Source organism: Euleptes europaea, chromosome 7 (assembly GCF_029931775.1).
Source record: "Euleptes europaea isolate rEulEur1 chromosome 7, rEulEur1.hap1, whole genome shotgun sequence".
In the NCBI taxonomy this organism is placed as follows: Eukaryota; Metazoa; Chordata; class Lepidosauria; order Squamata; family Sphaerodactylidae; genus Euleptes; species Euleptes europaea.
Genome location: NC_079318.1, coordinates 10,100,799 through 10,123,521, shown reverse-complemented (window position 1 = coordinate 10,123,521; position 22,723 = coordinate 10,100,799). Strand labels below are relative to the sequence as shown.

Here is a 22,723-nt window from a genome sequence, read left to right as displayed (position 1 = left end):
GTGAGAGGGAGAGAGAGAAAAGACATTAGGATGGCTGAACTCCTTCGGGCCTCAATATTAGGTGTCCCTTAAAACACTGATATTCCGCAGCCTTTTCTTAAGTTAGCATTATACTATATATTAAGCATCATGCCAAATACTAGGTCAAACATACAAATACTTGAAAGTGAACATTTTTAAATACATTTTTCCTCTGTACTGTCTTTTTTCTCTGGCATGTCTGGAACCAAGCTGATTGCAACCACAGGTATAACGTTGAAATCAAGATGGAGGACTCCCCTAGGAAAAAAAAAACAAGTTATCAGTCATATCCTTTATTGGCATAAAATCACTGTACATACGGTTAAAAGACACTTGCATAAGATAGTGTTGTGGGCTCACATCCGTCTGTTTAAATAATTTGCGGTGTTCTATAGCAATCTTTAAAAATTGCGCTACCTTCTCCAGAACAGGGCGCACAATTATTCAAAAGAAAGGAAGCATTACTGGAATCGGAGGCATTCAGTCTACATGTAGGCAAAGGGCTCAGTAGTTCCTTATGAATTTCTGAATAGAAACTACAATAAAATAAAACATGGACAACTGTTTCAACAATTACTGCCACAGTCTGTCTGACTGAGGGATTTTGTTAAATCTCCCATTGAGTAACACAGGTGGCAAAACATTACATCTAGCTAGGGAGATGGATCATATATATGAGAGATATGGGGAAGGGTGGTAAACATCAAAAGGTATCCTTAAATTTAGTGCGAGCAGGATTTATTAGCAGCCCTATATAGATCCTGAAGGCCTGTGTCTAAAAGTGTGTTTTATCATCTGGAAAGCTACGTCAGAGAGCATGAGTAGGGAATCAAAATTCAGGCCAATAGATTTGATTTTGCTTTCAATGTGTGAGAGCCAATTGGATGCATACCACTCCATGAGCATATGGTGAACGAGAGGAGAAGAGTCTGGCTTAAAGTGGAGGCATAGCCAGAATTTAAAGGTAGTAAGCCACATTCTGGTTTCAAGTAGTATTTGGCCTGTTTCCAAACACAGTGCCGCATATGGCACACAGCAGGGCATGCCCATTATTTTCCTGAGAAATTTAATTTGAGTGCGTTCCAGGGGATATTCTAGTGCTCTGATCCAGGTGGGTATACCATTCAGTAATTGTGCATTAACTTTGGCATTATAAACCATAAGGGCAGCAGGGATGTATTGATTGCCTCTACTGAAAAAGTGAGTAATTGCTGATGAACTAATTTCTGCTGATTTAACTGCAAATTGATAGTGAATTTTCCAAGATGCATTGTAATGATAGAAAATTCCTAGATATTTAAAGTATTTAACCTGCTCAAGTAGATTGCCATTAATTATCCATTTAAGTGATTTCCAGGACTTTGAAAATACCAGTACTTTACATTTTGCGTAGTTCCACACCAGACCATTGGCAGTACAGTACTCATGGCATCAATTTGATAACCTCTTTAGGCCAATCCTTGAGCATGACAATAGAACTGGGTCATCAGCATAAAGCAGCAGCGGAGTGTGTACAGAGCTGTGTTTAGGGCAGTGGCCGTCAACCTCTTTTAGAGAAACATCTAAATCATTTAGGAAGAGGTTGAATAGATATGGGGCCAGGATACAGCCTTGCTTAACTCCTTTGTTGAAGTAAATTTTTGGAGTTAGTTTACCCATGGGTGTACACTTGATTTGTGTTAAGAGTACAGCCTTCTGATTAAAGTTAGTAATCTCTTGTCAATGTTCATACTTGTTAACTTATCCCATAATAAGTTCCTTGAAATGGAACTTATTTTGGGATAAGTTTCCCTATGATCGAAAGGAGACTGATTGGTCTAAAGTTCGATGGAATTGTGTGGTCTCCCTTTTTGTGAATGGGAACCAATATAATTCTGGTCCATGCCTCTGGCATAATGCCAGATCTATCCACCCAAGTGAACAGTTGAGCCAATAAGGGTGCCCACCAATTGGGATCTGCTTTAAGTACTTCTGAGGCTAGTACATCTGGGCCTGGGGCTTTCCTTGGTTTTTGGTGAAGAATTAACTCACTTATTTCTTCAGGAGAGACAGGTGACCATTCTGGAGTATCAGCTGGAAGGGAGGGTAGCATCTCACTCCCATCTAATCTATCCTCCTGGAATATTTCTACAAAATACTGGAACCAGGAATTAGGAGAGATGTTTGCCATATTCGGGCCTCTGATATTAAGTGCCCCAGAAACAAGTTATCATCAAAACATGGATGTCTGTCATTTAAGATTGGTTGTGTTTTTCATTTTAACAGCCTCTCAGCTTTTCTACTGACAGCAACTTGAAGGGGGATTAAATAGATCTATGTCCGTTATTTTTGGATATGGTCTTGAATTTACCAACCCAAGTTCCTCCCCAGTTGATGATGCAGATGGAAGAAAATGTGAGGATGCAGAGATGGGTACTAGAACAGAAGGCTGACTGATAGCTTGGGCAGATATGTCTTGTCATCCTCAAAATAAGCCCTTAGTAGATCAAGTTGTTGACTAAAGATGCTAGAATCAAGGAAAACTGTATTGGTTCTTGTGGTCATTCAGTCATACCACTGGCACAGGGAAAAACCTAGAACTTGGGGATACACTTATTACTAGGCTGGTGTGATATATGTGTAGAAGTTTTAATTCCTAAAGAGCACTTCTTAAGAGGTTCAACAGTATATTGTGTGAAATTTGACTGAACATTATGCAATTATAAGCAGGGAGGGGAAAAGGTAAAACATTAATGTAAAGACTTGCTAAGATAACAGCTTACCTTTATAGGATGATGTATAAATAGCACTTACTTGGGCTCACATGGGCAAAGCACTTTTAAGGCTTTTATTATTAAAGCTGCTCCTATAACTCCAACCACAATGACCTCCATCAAATTAAAGAATACAGGAAATGACCGAAGCCAGAACTTGCAAAGCTCTTTTCTCAAGTCCTCCACCCACTGACACATCACCTGCAAATGTTGAACAATGCATATGAATGCTCTGCCAACCAGTGCACAAAACATAAAGGCAGTGGTTTAGATCTTACAGATTTGTGAATGGGGTGAATTCACAGAGAGAATTTTACCACACACCACTTAAATACCTCCCCCCTGAAAAGATGTTCCTAAGGGACAGGAAGCCCTTGGGAGTAGAATGGCATGGGGGAACTGGTAGAAATTTCCCCACCTTGCTGCATCATGTTTCTCCCTGCTTTGTCTCTTAATAAAACTCCTCACTCTGCCTTTCTTTATAGGAAAGGAGCACTGACAATAATTTTAGCTGTGCTTCCCTGAACCTCCTGCATCACAATATCCTTCTGAGATGAACAAACCAGAATGGTACACAATGCTCCCAACAGAATTACACTTATATTTTGGCAGTTTTACTTTCATTCCCGTAACAGTCCTCACCACAGAATTTGTCTTGTTCACTACAGCTGCACAGATTTAGATTCATGCCACCTGACCCAAGTGACTTGTCAACTTGCAATTTGTTAGCTTGAAAACTTCATTCTTTGTCACCTGTATTGGACACAGCTCCTCAGATGCCTTCCCTTCAAACAATGATTCAAATGTGAATCTCCCCCCCAGTGTCTTCCACAATGACAGCTGCTGTAAAGGTTTAAGTTGTACCTTGTAAGATGATGTAGGATCTGTTCTGAGAGGAGTTTCTGGTAATTTGCCAGGCAATGTCTCTTCATCTACTGTGGTTTCTACTTGCCTGAGAAGATAGTGACTAGTTGTTTGCAGTGGACTTTCAACATCTACTTACACAAAAATATAAGGAACAATTTAGCTTAACAGATAGACTGCTTCTGATGTATTTATTTTACTACACCATCGCTCCTAGAGAGCAAGAAGCAGACTGAGGACAAAATAATAAAGCAATGCTATGTTTGAAAATGTTTCAGTACATGTGTTTTATTTTACAAGAAAAGCGCACAATAAAAAGCTGAGTGTGACACTAGCAATATGATGCCAGTGTGAAGTTTCAAAAGGCTTATCGTTTAACATGGGAATAAGAGACTGGACAGTAGACACTATAGCTACACTGTTTTATGCCAGTGCACAAACAGAAAGAGACAAAGAGAAGTAGTAGCTCTCAAATGGAGCACTGCATATCCCTCTGTTTCTTGAATTATATTAAAAATAATTTTTAAAACTTGTGATTCTAGAGATTCATCTCTTTGCTCAGCCCAGCTCAAATGAATAGATAGAATCATAGAATCATAGAGTTGGAAGGGACCACCAGGGCCATCAAGTCCAACCCCCTGCACAATGCAGGAAATTCACAACTACCTCCCCCCCACACACACCCCTAGTGACCAGAAGATGGCCAAGATGCCCTCCCTCTCAACATCTGCCTAAGGTCACAGAATCAGCATTGCTGACAGATGGCCATCTAACCTCTTCTTAAAAACCCAGGGAAGGAGAACTTACCACCTCCCGAGGAAGCCTGTTCCACTGAGGAACGGCTAACTGTTAGAAAATTCTTCCTAATGTCTAGACGGAAACTCTTTTGATTTAATTTCAACCTGTTGGTTCTGGTCCGACCTTCTTGGGCAACAGAAAACAACTCGGCACCCTTCTCTATATGACAGCCTTTCAAGTAACTGAACATGGTTATCATATGCCCTCTCAGTTTTCTCCTCTTCAGGCTAAACATACCCAGCTCCTTCAACTTTTCCTCATAGGACTTGGTCTCCAGACCCCTCACCATCTTTGTTGCCCTCCTCTGGACACGTTCCAGCTTGTCTACATCTTTCTTAAATTGTGGTGCCCAAAACTGAACACAGTACTCTAACCAGAGCGGAGTAAAGCGATGCCATCACTTCACATGATCTGGACACTATACTTCTGTTGATGCAGCCCAAGACAGCATTTGCCTTTTTAGTTACCGCATCACACTGCTGACTCATGTTCAGTGTTTGGTCTAAGACCCCAAGATCCTTTTCACACACACTACTGCTCAAACAAGTCTCCCCCATCCTATAATTATGCATTTGATTTTTCCTACCTAAATTAAGAACTTTACATTTGTCTTTGTTGAAGTGCATTTTATTAGTTCTAGCCCATTTCTCCAGCCTGTCAAGATCATCCTGCACCTTGGCTCTGTTTTCTACTGTATTTGCTACCCCTCCCAATTTAGTATCATCTGCAAATTTAATAAGCATCCCCTCTATTCCTTCATCCAAATCATTTATAAAGATGTTGAACAACACAGGGCCCAGCACAGATCCCTGAGGAACTCCACTAGTCACTTCTCTCCAAGTGGATGAGGAACCATTAACTAGCACTCTTTGGGTACGATCTGTCAACCAATTGCAGATCCACCTAACAATAATAGGATCTAACCCACATTTTCCCAATTTGTCAACTAGAATACTATGTGGAACCTTATCAAAAGCCTTACTGAAATCTAGATAAACTATGTCTACAGCATTCCCCTGATCCAGCAAGGTAGTAACTTTCTCAAAAAAGGAGATAAGATTAGTCTGACATGACTTATTCTTGAGTAACCCGTGCTGGCTCTTAGTGATCAAATCCATCCTTTCTAAATGTTCAAGGACTGACTGTTTGATGATTTGTTCAAACACTTTTCCTGGTATAGAAGTCAAGCTGATGGGTCGGTAGTTACCTGGATCCTCCTTTTTCCCCTTCTTGAAGATGGGGACAACATTTGCCCGCTTCCAATCTTCTGGCACCTCACCTGTTTGCCAAGACTTTTTAAAAATAATGGACAGAGTTTCCGAAATTACATCTGCAAGTTCTTTGAGTACCCTTGGGTGCAATTCATCTGGCCCAGAGGATTTCATTTAAAGAAACCAGGTGTTTGTGCACTACCTCAATGCCAATTCTAGTCTGCAAATCCCTTCCCTTATCACATGTTCTGTTTATGCCATGTTGAGCACCACTTCCCTCACGAGAAAAGACTGAGGAAAAGTAGGAATTGAGGAGTTCTGCCCTCTCTTCATCTCCTGTTACAATTTCACTTTCCGGTCCACGCAATGGGCTTATCTTGTCCTTGTTCTTACTCTTACTCTGTACACAGGAAAAAGAACCCTTTTTTGTTGCCTTTAGCATCTCTCGCTAGCCTAAGTTCATACTGAGCTTTAGCTTTCCTAACACTCTCCCTACAAGCACTATTTATTTGTTTATATTCCTCTTTGGTTATAAGGCCCTCTTTCCACTTCCTAAATGAGTCTTTTTTATTTCTCAACTCTTTAAAAAGCTGTTTATGGAGCCACCCTGGCCTCTTTAGGCCCCTCCCATTTTTCTTTCTCATAGGAATGGTTTGGGATTGCGCCTTCAGTATTTTATTTTTAAGTAATGCCCACCCTTCTTGAACTCCCTTTTCCTTAAGTATTTCTGACCATGAGATTCTACCTAGCATAAGTGTAAGTTTGTTAAAATTTGCTCTTTTAAAGTCCAACCTATATGTCTGACTACCTACAGGTTTTCCTTTCCCCAAGATTGTAAATTCCAAGAGTAAGTGGTCACTACTACCCAGGGTGCCTACTACTTTAACCTCATCGACCAGTTCTTCCCTGTTGGTGTGGATCAAGTCTAAGATAGCAGATCCCCTTGTTTCCCTGTCCACTTTCTGGAATAGGAAGTTGTCAGCAAGACAAGTCAGGAAATTATTGGATCACTACAGGCAAGGCAGGCCTGGTAGAGGGAAATTAGCCTTTTCAATATATTATTTCAGAATCTGAGTGACGCTGTCCTTACAGACAACTTGGAAGCTTCAGCTGGTACAGAATATTATTACCCACCCTTTAATTGGCACAGGAAGATGGATGCATGTTCAACCAATACTGCATTGGTTGTCGGTGAGTTTCATGGCTCAATTCAAGGTACTGCTTTTAACTATTCCCTCTTTTACTATTCCTATAATACTGTTCAGAATCCACATAACGGCAATGTTTATTTAAAACACAAGTTTTCCCACCATTCAAGCAGCATAAGCTACTTAAACCAACACCATAAGATAAAATTATAAAACAAAACAGCAAATGATACTTTAAAAGCTGCATAAAGAAAGAACAAAAAATAAAATAGGAATTACAGAACATCTTAAAAATGGAAAACCAAAGTGAAAACAGCAGAACCAAACAATATCATGTACCTTTTCTTGCAATGTTAGGAAGTGTGAATAAGACATCATTGTCCCTAGGGATGGAATACAGCATGCTTTCCTTCAAAGGAACTGTATAATTTGAGTGCCTAAGCACTCTTAAATCCTTCACTAATATGTCAATTTCAGTCACTTCCTCTTGCTGAACCTGCAAAAGAGTTAAACAAAGAGTATTGATTTTAAACGTTTTTATGCCATTTCGCCCTCAAAATGACTCTCATCTGCCACTCGATTGTTGAGTCTTTATGAGATGTGTGGCTTGCAATTTCATGATGCAATTTACAACAGCTCACAGGCTAAAATTACATAATTAATCTGTGAGTTGTGCTACCTGGAATGAAGATTACTCAAACCACAAAGTAACGTAAAACAGCTCTCAAGAACTCATTACAGGCTGAGTATCTCTTATTCAAAAATCCGATGTCCAAAATGCTCCAAAATCCAAAACTTCTGGTGAGATAGTGACACCTTTGCTTTCTGATGGTTCCATGTTCACAAACTTTGTTTCATGCACAAACTTATTTAAAATATTGTATAAATTACCTTCAGGTGTGCATAAGATGTGCATAAAACATAAATGAATTTCGTGTTTAGACTTGGGTCCCATCCCCAAGATATGTCATTATGTGCAAATATTCCAAAATCCGAAACACTTCTGATCCCAAGCATTTCAGATAAGGAATACTCAACCTTTGTCAGGCTGGATCTTACAAAAAACAAAACAAAAAAAGAAGACATAGGGGCAGAAAAACATGTTTCAGGCCATGATTTTAAGGCTTTTTCTCTCTATCCCTGTACTCAATGCTAGAAGAGAATGAACTAGCAAGAGACTGTGCATATGTGAATTTACCCACATCATCAGGTAAAATACCCTATTTGGCTTAGATTGGCTTTACATCTCATACACTACCTTAAATTTATCTCCAAAATAGTTAATACAATGAGTACCAAGTAATTCATTTGTTTCAGATTTACAAGAGAACTATGAAGCTCACTTGATGTCAAAGACATACAAGGAAAATTGCTAGCCTTTGTAATTTCAATGGCCAGATGCCGTTTTTTCTGACTCACGTGGAACTAGGTGCAACCTGACTCCAAACGCACCTCATATATCTACTTTACCCACTGGCATTAAGAACAGGAATGCTGGCCAGAAAAACCTCAAAATCGTGGCTCCAAACACCTATTTTTCTCACCACCACCACCTCTTTTTTATTTTGCAACATCCAGCCTAAGCTTGCATGCTGTTTTGTGTCTTTTTGGTTGGTACTAATAAGCAGCATTATATGGATTATGGTTTGTTTTTGGATTTGGATTTTGGATCAGTATGAAAAGCAAACACTTTTCACAATGGAAACAGCATTGTTCACATGGCATTAAACTAATAGTGATAGTAATTTCATTATATTTCATTATATTTCACATTTAGTATATACCCTTTCCCAGCTGTAGTCAGACTCTGTTGTGAAATCCATCTCTGTACTATAGAAAGTGACCAATGAATCAAGAAACCATAAAAAATAGCTGATACCAACCCATCTCATAGATGGCACAGATATTTCCCCCCACAAAGCACTTATTAAATCATTAATTCTATAGAAGTGACAGAGCCTGTCGTTCTGCCAAACCATTTTGATGCTTTGTGATTTGTTCATAATGAACTGTATCTTTTCTAAATACCAGCATGAGAACTCACAGCTAACTGTCATACAGTAATTCTGCACTGTGCTATTTTCAATACCCACACTGTTTCATACAATAGGTTTAGAAATGCAGTGCGGAGTAATTACAAGTAGACTGTTAGGAAGCCAGTATTAGTGATGAGCATAAACAGTTTGCTTACTGTTCTTTTTTGCTACCTTATTCCATTTTCCTCCTTGTGAAAGACAATTTAAGTCTCTTAGCCAGGAATCCAGTGTGCCCTGATGCCCAAATAAAGGTGCCCAGGCAGATTAATTATCTTCCCCACAAAAGTGGTATTCTAACCAGGGATCTTGCCCAAGTACCTGCATTTAGACAATATACAACAAACTGGAATTTGACTGAAATTTACCCAAACTAGGAAGCTGTCAGTAGCTCTCAGCATATGAAAAGGAAAGGGAGAAGATGGAGGGAGTGCATAAGCATGACCAACAAAGCCATATTCATACCTGCCATGAACAAGCAAGGGTTTGTGGCAACATCTGAATGTAGCCCATATGCACTTAATAGGACCCAATAATTCTATTGCCTTAGGAAGGGAAGGTAAATTTCTGTTGAAATCTGTGGTATTACTACAATATTCCAGATGACACATCCCTCTTGGTTGAATTCAGGTATTTCCAAAGTATACAAAAAGACACAGAACAGTGTGCTAGCTTTTAAGTTCTCCAGACTTTTTCATTAGGCTGGATGTTACAAAATAAAAAAAGAGGTGGGGGGAGAAAAATAGACTTATTTCAAGCCATGATTTTATGGCCTTCTCTCGCCACCCTCCCTATGTTCAGTGTCAGCTCAATTCTGGAAGAGAATGAACTGACAAGAGACTCTACATATGGGAATTTTCCCACAACACGAGGTAAAACTACCTTATTTGGGTAGTATATATATATATCTACTGACCTACTGGCAAGTATATAACTCTTTTCCCACTGGGATTGATCCTTCATGGCTTATTAAGAATAACTTTGCAAATAGGCCTTAAATCAAGAATGAGAATGTACTGTATCCAAATCGTTACTAAAAAGGATTTAGCAGATGAATAGTTTATAACAATAGGCAAATATAGGGACAAAAAGGATTTTTTAAAAATCTCTGAGTGAAAGCAAGATGTCATACACAAGAGCCACGTGCTTCTGAACACCCATATTTTTCATCCTTGGAGGGCATGCACTTGCAGAAAGGCTTGCAGTAATTATTATGAAGCAATGCAATCACAAATTCAGGAACCACATCTGTTGAACAAAGAGGACGTGTAGTAGTCTGAGTTGCAGACAGCAGCCTGACTGTACTTGCTATGTTTGTTGAAGCATAACCCTGGTGAGACCTAAGGGGAAGCCACTCCCTGTGGAACTCATCATGGGCCAGTTGCTTGCCTCTCACCTGCTTGTCATGGAGGAGGGGAGAACTGCACATGCCACCCTCGGAGCAGGAAAATAGGCACGTCGGATGGTTTGGTGGTACAGGGTGTGCTACATACCCATGCTGGAGCATAAATATATTCACGGGGATTTACAAACATGCCAGCAAATAAAGTCATTTAAAGAAATATTCACCTGCTTTCCATCAATTTCTGTCACTTCTTCCTGAATGACAATCAACTGCAAGTTGGAACTGGATGCCAATGGCCACTCATGGATCATAATGCGAACACTAACAATTCCTAATCGCTTCTGATTCAGTAGGCTGTCGGCATTCCCACTCTCCACTATCAACAATAAAATTGCATATCACAGAGCGGTCATGCAGAAAGGCATAATCTCCAAATACAAGTTACATATAAAACTGTGACTTATGCCTTGCAGATGGGATCCTGACCCACTCTACAGAATAGTGTGGGGGTAGAATTACTCATTACCAGGTTCAAGAGACAAGAGGGTGCAAACAAGAATACCAAAACTCAAATGGAAATTCCAGAAGCCTTCCTTATCCCAATGGGGGTGCAACAATTCAATTCAGCATTGCATACTCGTTTCCACCATTGTAGGTGCTGTGGCTTTAAGCAGCCATGAACAGAGCTGGGATGGAAGTTCACCAAAGTCAACAAAACGGTAAGGCTGAGTCAAAAACAAACAAACAAAAAACCTGAACTGCAGAAGGCAATAGCTCCTGCACACAGTCCTCTGGTGGAAATGCTTCTGGGAGGGAGAAAATGTGCTGAAGTATCAAGAAAACTGGCCATTTTAAAACACCCTTAGTTTGACAAATTTTGCTGGCATTTTAAACTGGTGGCTCCCAAATACCATTACCAGATAGTACAGTATGGAAGGGAAGCAATAGCCAACATGATTTCTGCCTTTCCCCTCCTCCTACAAGCACTTACATTTCAGTAGCAGAACTGTCTTTATTCTGCAAGCAGGTTCAGAATTAACACCCTGATAGTGCCATCCTAAGCACAGTTACAACCTTCGAAGTCCATTGACTTCTAAGGACATAGAAGGTTGTAGCTCTGCTTAAGATGGCACTATGAGCTCTGACTTAAAAGAAAGCGTCTAGCCCTGAAAGCCTGTGAGCAATGCCTTGGAAGTTAAACGAAGAGATGAACAGGATTTCCAGTGGACAAGGGGACAGGCTTCAGTACCCTAGAATCAGAGTTGGAAGGGACTACCAGGGTCCTCTAGTCCAACCCCCTGCACAATGCAGGAAATTAACAACTACCTCCCCCCACATCCCCAGTGACCCCAACCCTCCCCCTGCCATGCAGGATCCCACAATCAAAGCACTCCCGTCAGATGGCCAATAGAAGCAACTCCCTGAATTGCTCATTGCTCTTCTTCTTAGGCAGATCATGAGAGGGAGGGCAGGAAGGGTTGCATCAGTGCTTGGCTCCCATGTCCCTTTCTTACATGCCCAGGATAATGCCAATCACCACTCTGAGTCCAAGAAGCAATTTTCCTCCAGGCCAGATTGGCCAGGGATCCTGGAGAGGGTTTTTTTGCCATCTTCTGGGCATGGAGTAGGGGTCACTGGGGTGTTGGGGGGAGGTAGTTGTGTAGTTGTGAATTTCCTGCAGTGTGCAGGAGGTTGGGCTAGATGGCCCTGGTGGTCACTTCTAACTCTATGATTCTGTGATTCATGACCAGAAGAAATTAGGCAAAATAAAGATGGATACACATTTCCCTAATTTGCATAAACTATGCAAGTGATTTACTGTTTCTAGCACAGAATTCAAGTTACCTCAATGTAGAATTTGATTATTTTTTTCTAGAAATGAGCAAAAAAAATACACAGGTCTGCAGCAGTGTGAGCAGTTAGCGAGAATCCTCCATATTGTTCAATGAGTTTTCATTACAGCTGTATAGATGTTGTTAGAAAATACCTGTACTCTCATTGTACAGATGACAAAACTGGTAAGGTGGTGTTAACTAACACACTGTGAACAATATGCAGGACAATCTCCAATAAAGTCTCCACTTTCTTAGGTAATGGCCTGTATTACTAGTTTGCAAAACCATTATTAAACATAATGGGGGGGGGGGGACTGGTCTCAGAAGAAGCACATCTTCCAAGCCCAGATCCCGGGAATCCTTAGGCTGCAAAATTAGGGTGGAAAGTAGACTCAAAGGTATGCATACTTTTAGAGATGCTTCCCCACCCCAGGATTGTTTAAGAAGCAACAGTTTTCCTAAAGGGAGGGGAGGGGGATTTCTAGTGTTTAGGATTTTACTTGAAGCCAATGCCTTTTGCTCCTCCCTTAAGCCCAAGGCTGATGGGAAGTAAGAAACAGCTAACTGTTTTAATTCAACTGCCCACCGCAGCTGGCTGAGGGCTAGCACCAGCATACTGCCAGGGACATTCCCTGTTAGCATAAGGGCATGTGCACGTGTGCAACTCTCAGCCCCTCTCAATTTGGGAGAAGCGGGCAGGGAGGTTATCCCAAATCTTTCCCCCCCTCTCTTTTTTCTTTTTCCTTTTTTTTTTTTTGCTGCTGTTGTTGCAAGGATAGGAAATTTCTACAGTCTACCTTCTCCTTCCCAAACCTTCCTCCATTTAGGCATAATGGCTGTCTGCTCGTGGACATGACACTTCACACCTTTTAGGGAGTGACATCATGCCCACTATCAGAAGGTCTCAGAACCTTGTCACATAAACTTGAAGGCAAAGCCAACAAAAGCAAAGAGCTGTGCCTTACATTTATTGGTTTAAATCATTATATCTCCCCTCTGCTCAAAAAGGCTTAGAAATCATAATTTAAAACATACAGAATATCTAAAATACTAACATAAAATCCCAAATAATGCACCTCCCCCCACATTACATCAATACCATGATGCCTTCTGATTGTACTGATTGCACCTGAACGAAACACACTTAGAGCCTAGGCCCAAAGATGGATGTACATCCTACTGAGTTCTTAGAAGTATGGTTAGGACTGGAGCCTTTACAATCTACACTCATGTTATAAAGCATACTTGCATCAACCCATGTTGAGCAACTGATGGCCTCCCTAAACACAATTGTGCTTAGCAATTAATTAATATATGTTTTAGGCTTTCAAAAGCCAATTTTAAAAACTCATTAGCATGCCCTTAGCACAAAAGTTGATCATGAAGAACAGATAATCTCAGAAGCTAACCTTGAGCCTGGCCATAACCAGCGGGGGGCGGGGGGGAGGGAGGGAGGGAGGGAGGGAGGAAGGATCAATGGCAAGTAATTGTTCTGACCTTATTAATTACGTAGGACACTCTGTCTATCCCCAAATCACAGTGTTTCTGTACAACAGAAAACAGTAGTTTCTTTCTTATCATAGACGCAATATTAATTTTTCCATTATTGGGCTTAAGAGAGGAGGCAGACAAGCCTTATCAGGGTGGAGTCACATCCTTGAATTTAGACTGCCCGGTCTGTTGCGCAAATTCCTTGCCTTCCACAAACAAACAGAGCGGCTTTCATGAGGTCAGAATCTGATCTCAGTTTGTGTTCGTGTCCCCCACCCCCCAAACAGAACACATAAGTACAGTGAGATAGTAACTAGCGAGGAGATCTGATTTTGTCCTTCATCAATTTTAAATATACTTGACTTTTGAAACGGACAGGGAGCTTTGTGGAACCTTACAGACTAATGAACTTGTTGTGTCATAAGCTTTTGTGAGACAGAGTCCACTGCATCAGAAATATCTGACACAGTAGACTCTCTCATGAAAGCTCAAGCCACAATAAATTTGTTCGTCTTTAAGGTACCATGAGGCTCTTTGACTACAATCCTATGCAGAGTTACTCCAGTCTAAACCCACTGAAATCAATGGGCTTAGACTCAGTAACTCTTCTCAGGACTGTGCTGTCCGTTATTTTAACTACAGCACACTAGCATTAGATGTGCAAAGAGTACAATGCCACTTATTCATTACAGCATTTTCATTAGTAGTGGCTCACATGCAAGCCCTCAGCTCAGATAAAGAATAAAGCGATACTCACGTATTAAAGTCTGGCACGTTATCCTGGTAACCCCACTCTTTAGCGGAATGTCATTTACATACACTTGGCTGTTAACATAGGTGATATTAAGGACAACCTAAAGAAAATAACAGGAAGCATACATACATTAAAAAGCACACATTTGCCAACACGAGGTGGGGAGGGTTGTTTAATCTAAATAAGTCATAATGGCAATGATTGGGCATAAATTAAAAAAACTAAACTTTTAATCGATTAAAAAAAATTTCTACACCACAAAAATAACCAGAAAGATTAATTCATTTAAAGGTTGAAATCCTTGTCACACGGAAATCAATGTCTAAACGCCCAGCAATTTTAATGTTTGTGGGCTGCACTCTAAGAACATACCCCATGAAACTTCGAGATTCTTCTGTGAAAATAATGTAGGCCAGTACAACTCTAAAACCTGTACAAGAGGCAGGGGATTCAAGTGGACAAAGCACTAGAGGGGCTGCATCTCAGTTCATATTCCAGCTCTGGCAGCCTCAGTTATCATCTTTAAGGTTGGAATAGTCACTTAACTTTCAGGACACTGAAGGTAAATACGCTTGTAACTTTGCTCATAATTTTTTTTTTAAACCCTACTAGTTTGGGGGAAAGCAGGTTATTTGCTGGAAGGAATTGTCCCCTGGCCTATTCATGCAATCTTGTAAAGTGCTTGGTAAATTTACAGTGGTCTTAAAATCATACATGTGTACAATTTTTACTGATGGATCACAATTTAAAAAAGGGGGAAAGGCTCCATTTTTATCCCACCCTTCTTACAAAGAGCTCAGGATGGTGTCGGCATTCTTCCCTTCTCTCTCCTTCATCTTCGCAACACTCCTGTGAGGTTGCTGAGGCTGAGAAAGTGGGAGTGGCCAGAGGTCATCCAATGAGTTTCATGACTAAGCAGTGACTAAGCAGGAATTTGCAGTTGGGTCTCCCTGTTCCTAGTCAATGCTCTGACCACCCTATGGCAAGTATAGCAAGACAGACATACCTGTCCTTCCTGTTGGTCCCCATTGCTCTGGGACATAGTAATGTTAATCTTGATGCTTTCCTGCAAGATGGTAAAGAGAAGAAAGAGCTGTGAAGGAAAGAAAAGTGCCCCAGATTCCTCTGTACAGAAGTCGCTCAGCACATAAGCTACATTCTTGCTTTAAGGCTGAAAGTGATGGGTGTAGAACAAGAACCTACTTATTACCCCAAGTCAATCTCTAACAAAGGAGTATAATCCAAAGTATAACCACTTTTTCATAACAATTATTATAAATCTGTATGATAGAAGCATTTGTTTGCATTTATAATAAGAGTCACCAATTTTTCTTTACACTGGGGAGAAGTTCTCTATCTCTCTCTCTCAAAATGTATTTTTTAAAAAGTCTTCAGAATATTAAGGAATGTATTAACATAAAGTAAAATCAAGCTATGCTGTAAAAAAAAAAAACACCCAGCTACTCAGAAGTATCCTTGTGTAACATGCTCGTAAACACAGCTACACGACTTCATCACTCCCTCATTTAGTAGCATCAAACTAGATATGACAGAACCATCCCTTGGATCATTTGCCCAATCACAAATAAAAGTGGGGAGGCAGGTTGGTTTTTAAAGATTAAAAGGGACACACATAGAGGTGCTTAACCCTCCTCCATAGCTTATCACCTCCCAATACTTCTGCTAGTGCTGGGATAAAAATCAACTCCAAGGGCAGAGTGTGCCGTAGGGAGGTAAGCCACAAGTTCTTACCAGTATGCTCCTTTTGTTCTTAAATAGAGCCCTGCTCCTTAGCTTTATATGTCATTGGGGCAGGCCTGCAGGTAAGGAGGTGCAAGTCTAGTCTTTAGAACTCTTTGCATTGATGAGTCTATTGGGGCATGCGGTGGGGGGAATCAATGCATATTCTTGTTGCATCAGACAAATGGTCCACCCAGTCCATAATTCCGTCTCCATCACTGGCTATTCTGATCATCCTGAAAAGCTAACAGACAAGCCATGATGCTGAGGACTCCTTATGTCACGTGCCCCCATCTTCAGGGAAGCGGAAAGATACTGCCAACAAAGAGCAGTCCACAAATTATGCTTCATGCTTCTTAAGTCCTCTTTCAACCCTCCTTTCCTTTTTCCCATTTGTCCTCCTGACCAAGGAAGTAAATCAAATGATAACAGGACACACACCACCAGCATACACATTCTTAATGCACATTTCCATGCATTATACCTAAAGAGAATCTTTTTATAGATCTAGGGAATTTACTAAAAATAAGCAACAAAAACAATGATATTTCTACACGGTTATTCTTTACATTGCCTCCAAAACCTCATGGGCAAGTAGCAGTGGGCAGATGATTTCAATACATTTAGTATTAGGGCAACTTTGGCTCAACTCTGCTCAGAAGATGTTTAGAAAAACTGGCAAAATTCAAACATATGGCTAACACACAGCCTCTTTCACTTCACTGAGAAGCCACAAGAATGGCAGGGGAAAACGAATGTGCCAGGATCTGGATTGTTAACACCGAATCTCTTGCCTTAAGCAGCAAGTACCACACTGGATCTCTGTTAGTCACAACATTTACACCACAATGACCATTTCTTGCTTTGCCAAGAATGTCTACTGAATCACTGGAGGGAAGTATTTCCTGGTTGTTCTTTATCACCCTTCATTTGAAAACTCCCTGTGCCTTCTCATCAGTATTGCAACAGATCCCATTGTTTCCTTTGTGATGAATGTAAAGAAGGACTGACTCGAATTAATGGACCAAAAGTGAATGGGGGCAGCTGTGGAATATTTGACAGTTCAGGGACATTGCAAATCCTTGTGTAACTATTTGGAAAGGACACAAAAATTGTGCAGCAGTAATCATGTATGAGGAATGCATCAAAAGCAAATTACTGCAAACAGAAGTCCTGGTACCTTTCAAGGACCTATGGAGTCCTTTCAACTTAGTTTTCAAGATAAACTTCTAAAAGAATTGTGGGCAGGAAAGTAAAAAAAGAGAGATATGACAAAGTGGGCGCTAGTCCATAAAAGCTCATGCCAAAATAAAAGATGGTAGCCTTTCAAGTGCCACAATATTCTTACCAGTTAACACAACTCTCTTAAGGAACTCTTTACCGTGCCGTGTGTGTGTGTGTGTGTAAAGCGCCGTCAAGTTGCAGCCAACCCCTTTTTGGGGTTTTCATGGCAAGAGACTAACAGAGGTGGTTTGCCAGTGCCTACCTCTGCTCAGCAACCCTGGTATTCCTTGGTGGTCTCCCATCCAAATACTAGCCAGGGCTGACCCTGCTTAGCTTCTGAGATCTGACGAGATCAGGCTAGCCTGGGCCATCCAGGTCCCAGCAATTGGAGACCATGGGCCAAATCAAGCTACCAGAATAATGCCAACTGGCTTTCCTGTTTCTAGTCTAGAGGAAAGGGAGGTGTGGAAAACAAGGCACCTGCTGCCAGAATTTGCCAGCAATCCATTTCAGGAAGCCTAGGTGGAGACTCGCCTAGCTCAGGGGTCAGCAAAACGCGGCTCATGAGCCGCATGCGGCTCTTTGGCCGGTTGAGTGCGGCTCTCGAGGAGGAGGAGGAGGCGGCGCGCTGCGGCTCCTCCCTGCAGGTGAAGGTAGCGAGCGGCCAGCGAGCGGGCGGGCGGCTGTCGCCTCGTCTCTGCTCCCCCCTGGCTCGCGGCCCTCCGCCAGGAGGCGGAGGTGCGGGGTCGCGGCCCGGGCAGGCCGGCCGGAGAAAGGGCTGGGGAAGCAAGCCCCCTGGAGCCGGAGGGCGAGGAGCCGCAGGGAGTCGGCTGCGGCCGAGGTAGGTGCGGGGCAGGGCGGGGTCTCAGGGAAGAGCAGGCCGGGGACGCTGCCTTCTGCCCCGCCGTCCGCTTCGGAGTCTCCGAAGCGAGCGAGCGGCACCTGGAGCGGCTGGGGAGGGAGGTGTCCCGGCGGGAGCGTGGCGGTGGGCAGACCGGCGCTGAGTGCAGCGGCCCAGCGGCCCCCGGGCCAGGCGGGGACTGCTTGTTGCAGCCCAGCATCCCCTGGCGCTTCCCTTCCAAGGCGCTGGCCTCTCCATTCATTCCCCCCATCCAAATTCTCAAAACTCTGCAGGGGGGCTTAATTTTGAGTTTGGAGGACGCGAATGGGGGAAGATGTGCATCTATGGAGCGGCAAAGCCAAGGCAAAACCTCCCGTGCACTCGGTGAATTATTTTTGGGGCTGAAACTTGTCAAAGTGTTGCAGGGTGTGGGAACGGAAACGATCCATGAACAGATAAAGGTGCCTTCTACTGAATCGGAAGTCAGTATTGTCTACTCAGACTGGCAGGATCTCAGGCTGAGGTCTTTCGCATCACCTACTTGCCTAATCCCTTTAACTGGGGATGCCGGGGATTGAACCTGGGACCTTCTGCATGCCAAACAGTTGCTCTACTGCTGAGCCATGGCCCCTCCCCTAAAAGGTCAGTGTTCAATGTTGAACATATAAACAGTGTACCTACCTATATAGTTTAAGAAATTTGGCTCTCAAAAGAAATCTCAATCATTGTACTGTTGATATTTGGCTCTGCTGACTAATGAGTTTGCCGACCACTGGTCTAGTTCATCACACCTTTCAAGGTTATCCTTCAGGTAAACTAACTGCTGACAAGGATCGTACCAACAAGGAGCTAGGTAGTATATTAAGCCAGGCAGAACAGAGTTGAGCAAAAAGGGGCTGGTGGAGTGAGATCAACTATATATATGCACAGACATGCTTCAGTTTGCGTACTTTTGTGGTATGTGGGAGAGACAGCTTGGAGGCGCTGCATGTTTGCAGAATTACTCAATCTGGAGCAAAGCGGGGGAGAGGGGGCTGAGGTCCCACTGCTTCTCGCCTTGCCTAAAAGAGACTTTTCCTATAATGATTAGCCAAATCATAAGAACAGACCTGCTGGATTAGACCAGTGGTCCACCTAATCCAGCATCTTGTCTCACACAGTGGCTAAACAGTGGCTGTGGAGGGCCAACAACAGGGCATAGAGGCGAAGGCTTTCCTTTGATGTTGCCTCCCGGCACTGGGATCCAGAGGTTTACTGCCTCTGAATGTGAAGGTTCCCTTTAGTCACCATGGCTAGTAGCCATTGGCAGACCTATCCTCCATGAATCAAACTCAAGTATCTCTGCAGGAAAACAAACTGCCTTAAAGCCTTTCTCTGGTTCCTGGCAAGCCACAGCCATAACAATTCATGACAGCTGTTTGTTCCTTTTGCCCCCTATGTTCACGCCAACAACATTTTTATACATTGGTAAGGGCTGTTCTGGAATAAAGGCTTCCTTTACAGCTCTCATGCCAATTCTATATTTCTCCCCTTCTAAGGATTGCATTCTGCATAGTCAGGGGAAATATCTCAGCGTTTTCCTCTACTGTATTTCTTGAAAGCAATTGTCTTTTCTGCAATAATGATGAGATCAGGTGCAGCAGGTAAGCAGGAATGCATATGTCAAGAATTCTCCAGACTCTTATTCCTTCCTTCCTTAACTTATAAGAAAACCCACTTTGTGGCTCTGAGAAGGAAAATTGTTGCAATGTCTTGTACAATCAACCTGTGAAACTAAATTCTCAAAAACCAGTATGAAAAACAAAGAATGGATGAGGCTAATAAATGCACCTTTGAGACATCTACATTGTGGAGTACTAAACACAGTAAAGTTTCCCAAAATGTACACTGTTCAAAAGCAAGGGTCAAATTAATCAAACATAAGAGCATACTTTTCAGCTGTTCATGACAGAGGCTCTATTTGAGAACTTCCATAGGTACTAGCTGGGAGACTAAAAGCAGTGCTTGTACCCATGGTGGTGCTCCAAAACGATCGCTGCACTTTTAAATTTCAAACTAATACAAATATAACATAAAACACTTCAGGGCAACATCCACAAATCTTGTAACGCATCAACAAGCTCTCTACCTGCCCTTCTCCGTTTCCCATTCAGGAAGCTCTTCTGCTGTCATTTACTACCTTACCAGAACAGATCTGGATGCAGAAACAGATGTGTGAGTGTCATACAGAAGAGATTGTGTGACGCCAAACACTCAGTCCCAACTGATCAAAATCATTTTACAAATAAATTACTGAAGCGACTATGTCTACAGCAGTGGTTCCCAACCTTTTTTTGACCAGGGACCACTAGGACTTTTTTGTCCGGTGCAGGGACCCCAAGGTTCAAAATAAAAATTCCGGGAATTTGAAAATAAACTGTAATCATAACTGTTAGTTAAACATTAAACTTAGAATAATATTTGAATATATATATATATATATATATATATATATATATATATATATATATAAAATAGAGAAATTTTAATTGAAAATATTAATTTATTATGGGTTTATAACTTTGTTTCGTGGACCTTAATTTAGTTCCTGCGGACCCCTGGGGGTCCGCGGACCCCCGGTTGGGAACCAGCGGTCCACAGGCACAGGCCAGCCGCTTTGGGAAGGTCTGCATGCCCTCGCCATTCATTCAGTGCCTCGCGCCAACCTGCGCCCTGCCACAGCACACAGACGCCGCCCACCTCGCACAGCCGCCTACCCAAAAGGCACAAGGCCCGGCGCTACTTCTGAGGCCGTTCTCCACAGACACCAACAGCAAATGGCCCCTTAGGAAAATAATAATAATTAAAAAGCGCACCTCCACGGTGCCCCCGCACACCGCCCCTCCTGCGCGCAACCCTCGCCGTCAAACACCCTTCACACCAGACTCCAGGGGACGCGGCGCCTCCAGGGCCAACGGCCCACGACCACGGCCTCGGGGCCCCCGCGCGGCCCACAGGCCTCCTCCTCCTCCTCCTCCCCTCAGGGCGGGTCCCGCTCCGCCGGCCAAGGAGCCCTTCCTGCCCCCCGGGGGCCTCCCCTTCCCCTACCTGGCTCACGGCCTGGGGCAAAGCGGCCGTCGGCCCCGGAAGACACCAGCAAGGGGGCAGCAGCAGCAGCAGGAGAAGGAAGCCCGGCAGCGGCCCCAGGGGGGCTTCGCGCCGCCCCGCCGCCGCCATCTTGGGAGCCAGGAATTACCTCAAAGTGAAACATCAACAAAGCTAGGGGCGGCGGGCAGGGGCGGGGCGGGAGGGGGAGGAGCCTGGGGGAGGGGGAGGAGCCTGAGGGGGGGAAGGGGGAGAGGAGACGACCGGGGAAGACGCGGCAGGAGACGGGGGGGGGGGGGCTGACGGGGAAGGCCGCGCAAGAGTCAAGCCAAAGAGGCGCCTGGGCTGCGGCCTAGCTCAACGAACCAGGCCTTTCCTCGGCTCGCGCAAAGGCCCGTCAAGCCATGCATTGGGACCCCGATTGTGCTTTCTTCTAGGTCAGGGGCGGGGAACCTTTTTTCCCGCCAAGGGCCATTGGGATATTTTCAATATCGTTCGCGGGCCGTACAAAGTTATCAACTTAAAAGTTAGCCGACCGAGCCCCAAGCAGGCAGCTGCCCCAGATGACCCCCTCCCCCCCACGCAGCAAGCAGGTAGGCATCCAGCCAGTGGCACACTCGCCCACCAGGTGGCACAGGATGGTCTGTTGCACCAGCCGGGCGTAGCCGTCCAGCCGCGTGCCGGAGTTGCGCCTGCTCCGCATGGTCGGGGCCGGATTCTACAGCCGGCTCCTGCTACCTCCGCCTGCAGGGATGAAATGAGGACACCCTGCCTAAGAACTTACCCGCCCCCCACGTATTCTGGCCCTGCCCCCTTTAACCCCTCCATTGCTTCCACTTCCACCCCCAGCCCTCTTGTAGTACAGAGGGGATACGTTTCTCCATGGCCCAGGTGGGAAAGGGTTAACACAGTTTCTTGGGCGGTCCTAGCAGCTCCATAGCTAAGGACTCTTCTGCAAAGGAGGGGAAAGTTTCCTTTTCTTGGCAAAACAAACTCGCATCTGCCTTGAATAGAGGCTATTCCTGTCCGTGGGAGGGGGCTAATCACCAGTCTTAGATCCTTCTGAGCTAGAGATCTGCCAGGACCACGAAGGGCCAGACCAAATGATTTCGCGGGCCTTAAACGGCCCCCGGGCCTGACGTTCCCCACCCATGTTCTAGGTCATGGTAGGGATGCTGGGTCAGCGGCCTACAAAAAGGGTGCTTCAGATAGAAGAAGAGTTGGCTTCCGTAGGCCGACTTTCTCTGCCACTTAAGGGAGAAGGGTTGTTTTGGCTATGGGGAAGCCACCTGGACCGCTGAAGCGCACTAGCCGTGGACAAGTCCGTTGTATCTCAGATACTTGCTCCTCTGGGGAGTTGTAAGGACTCGAGGAAACCTGGGAACGACTTGGTACACTGAAAAGTCTTCAGCAGGGAATAGCTCATGACCAGGATTAATGCATTGCATTTCTGTCACTAGGAATATCAATGACACATCATGTGCCACATCAATTTTTGTATGTCATATGCTCTAGGATTGCACTGTAAAGAAAAAAAAGATATGACCACAAGTTTGATGATTTTTATTCTTACTCTGCAAT

At 43.5% G+C, this 22,723-nt stretch overlaps 1 protein-coding gene across 1 annotated transcript; it reads right to left on the bottom strand.

The window, feature by feature from the left end:
• Positions 1 to 176: 176 nt before the first annotated feature.
• On the bottom strand, positions 177 to 21,274 carry GINM1 (glycosylated integral membrane protein 1). The gene is made up of 9 exons (XM_056852623.1): positions 21,146 to 21,274; positions 17,174 to 17,222; positions 15,260 to 15,378; positions 14,257 to 14,353; positions 10,398 to 10,549; positions 7,135 to 7,291; positions 3,639 to 3,769; positions 2,815 to 2,975; positions 177 to 279 (listed from the first exon to the last, which is right to left on the bottom strand). Exons 1-9 carry the CDS (start codon positions 21,272 to 21,274, stop codon positions 177 to 179), a joined length of 1,098 nt encoding a protein of 365 aa, XP_056708601.1.
• Positions 21,275 to 22,723: the final 1,449 nt, after the last annotated feature.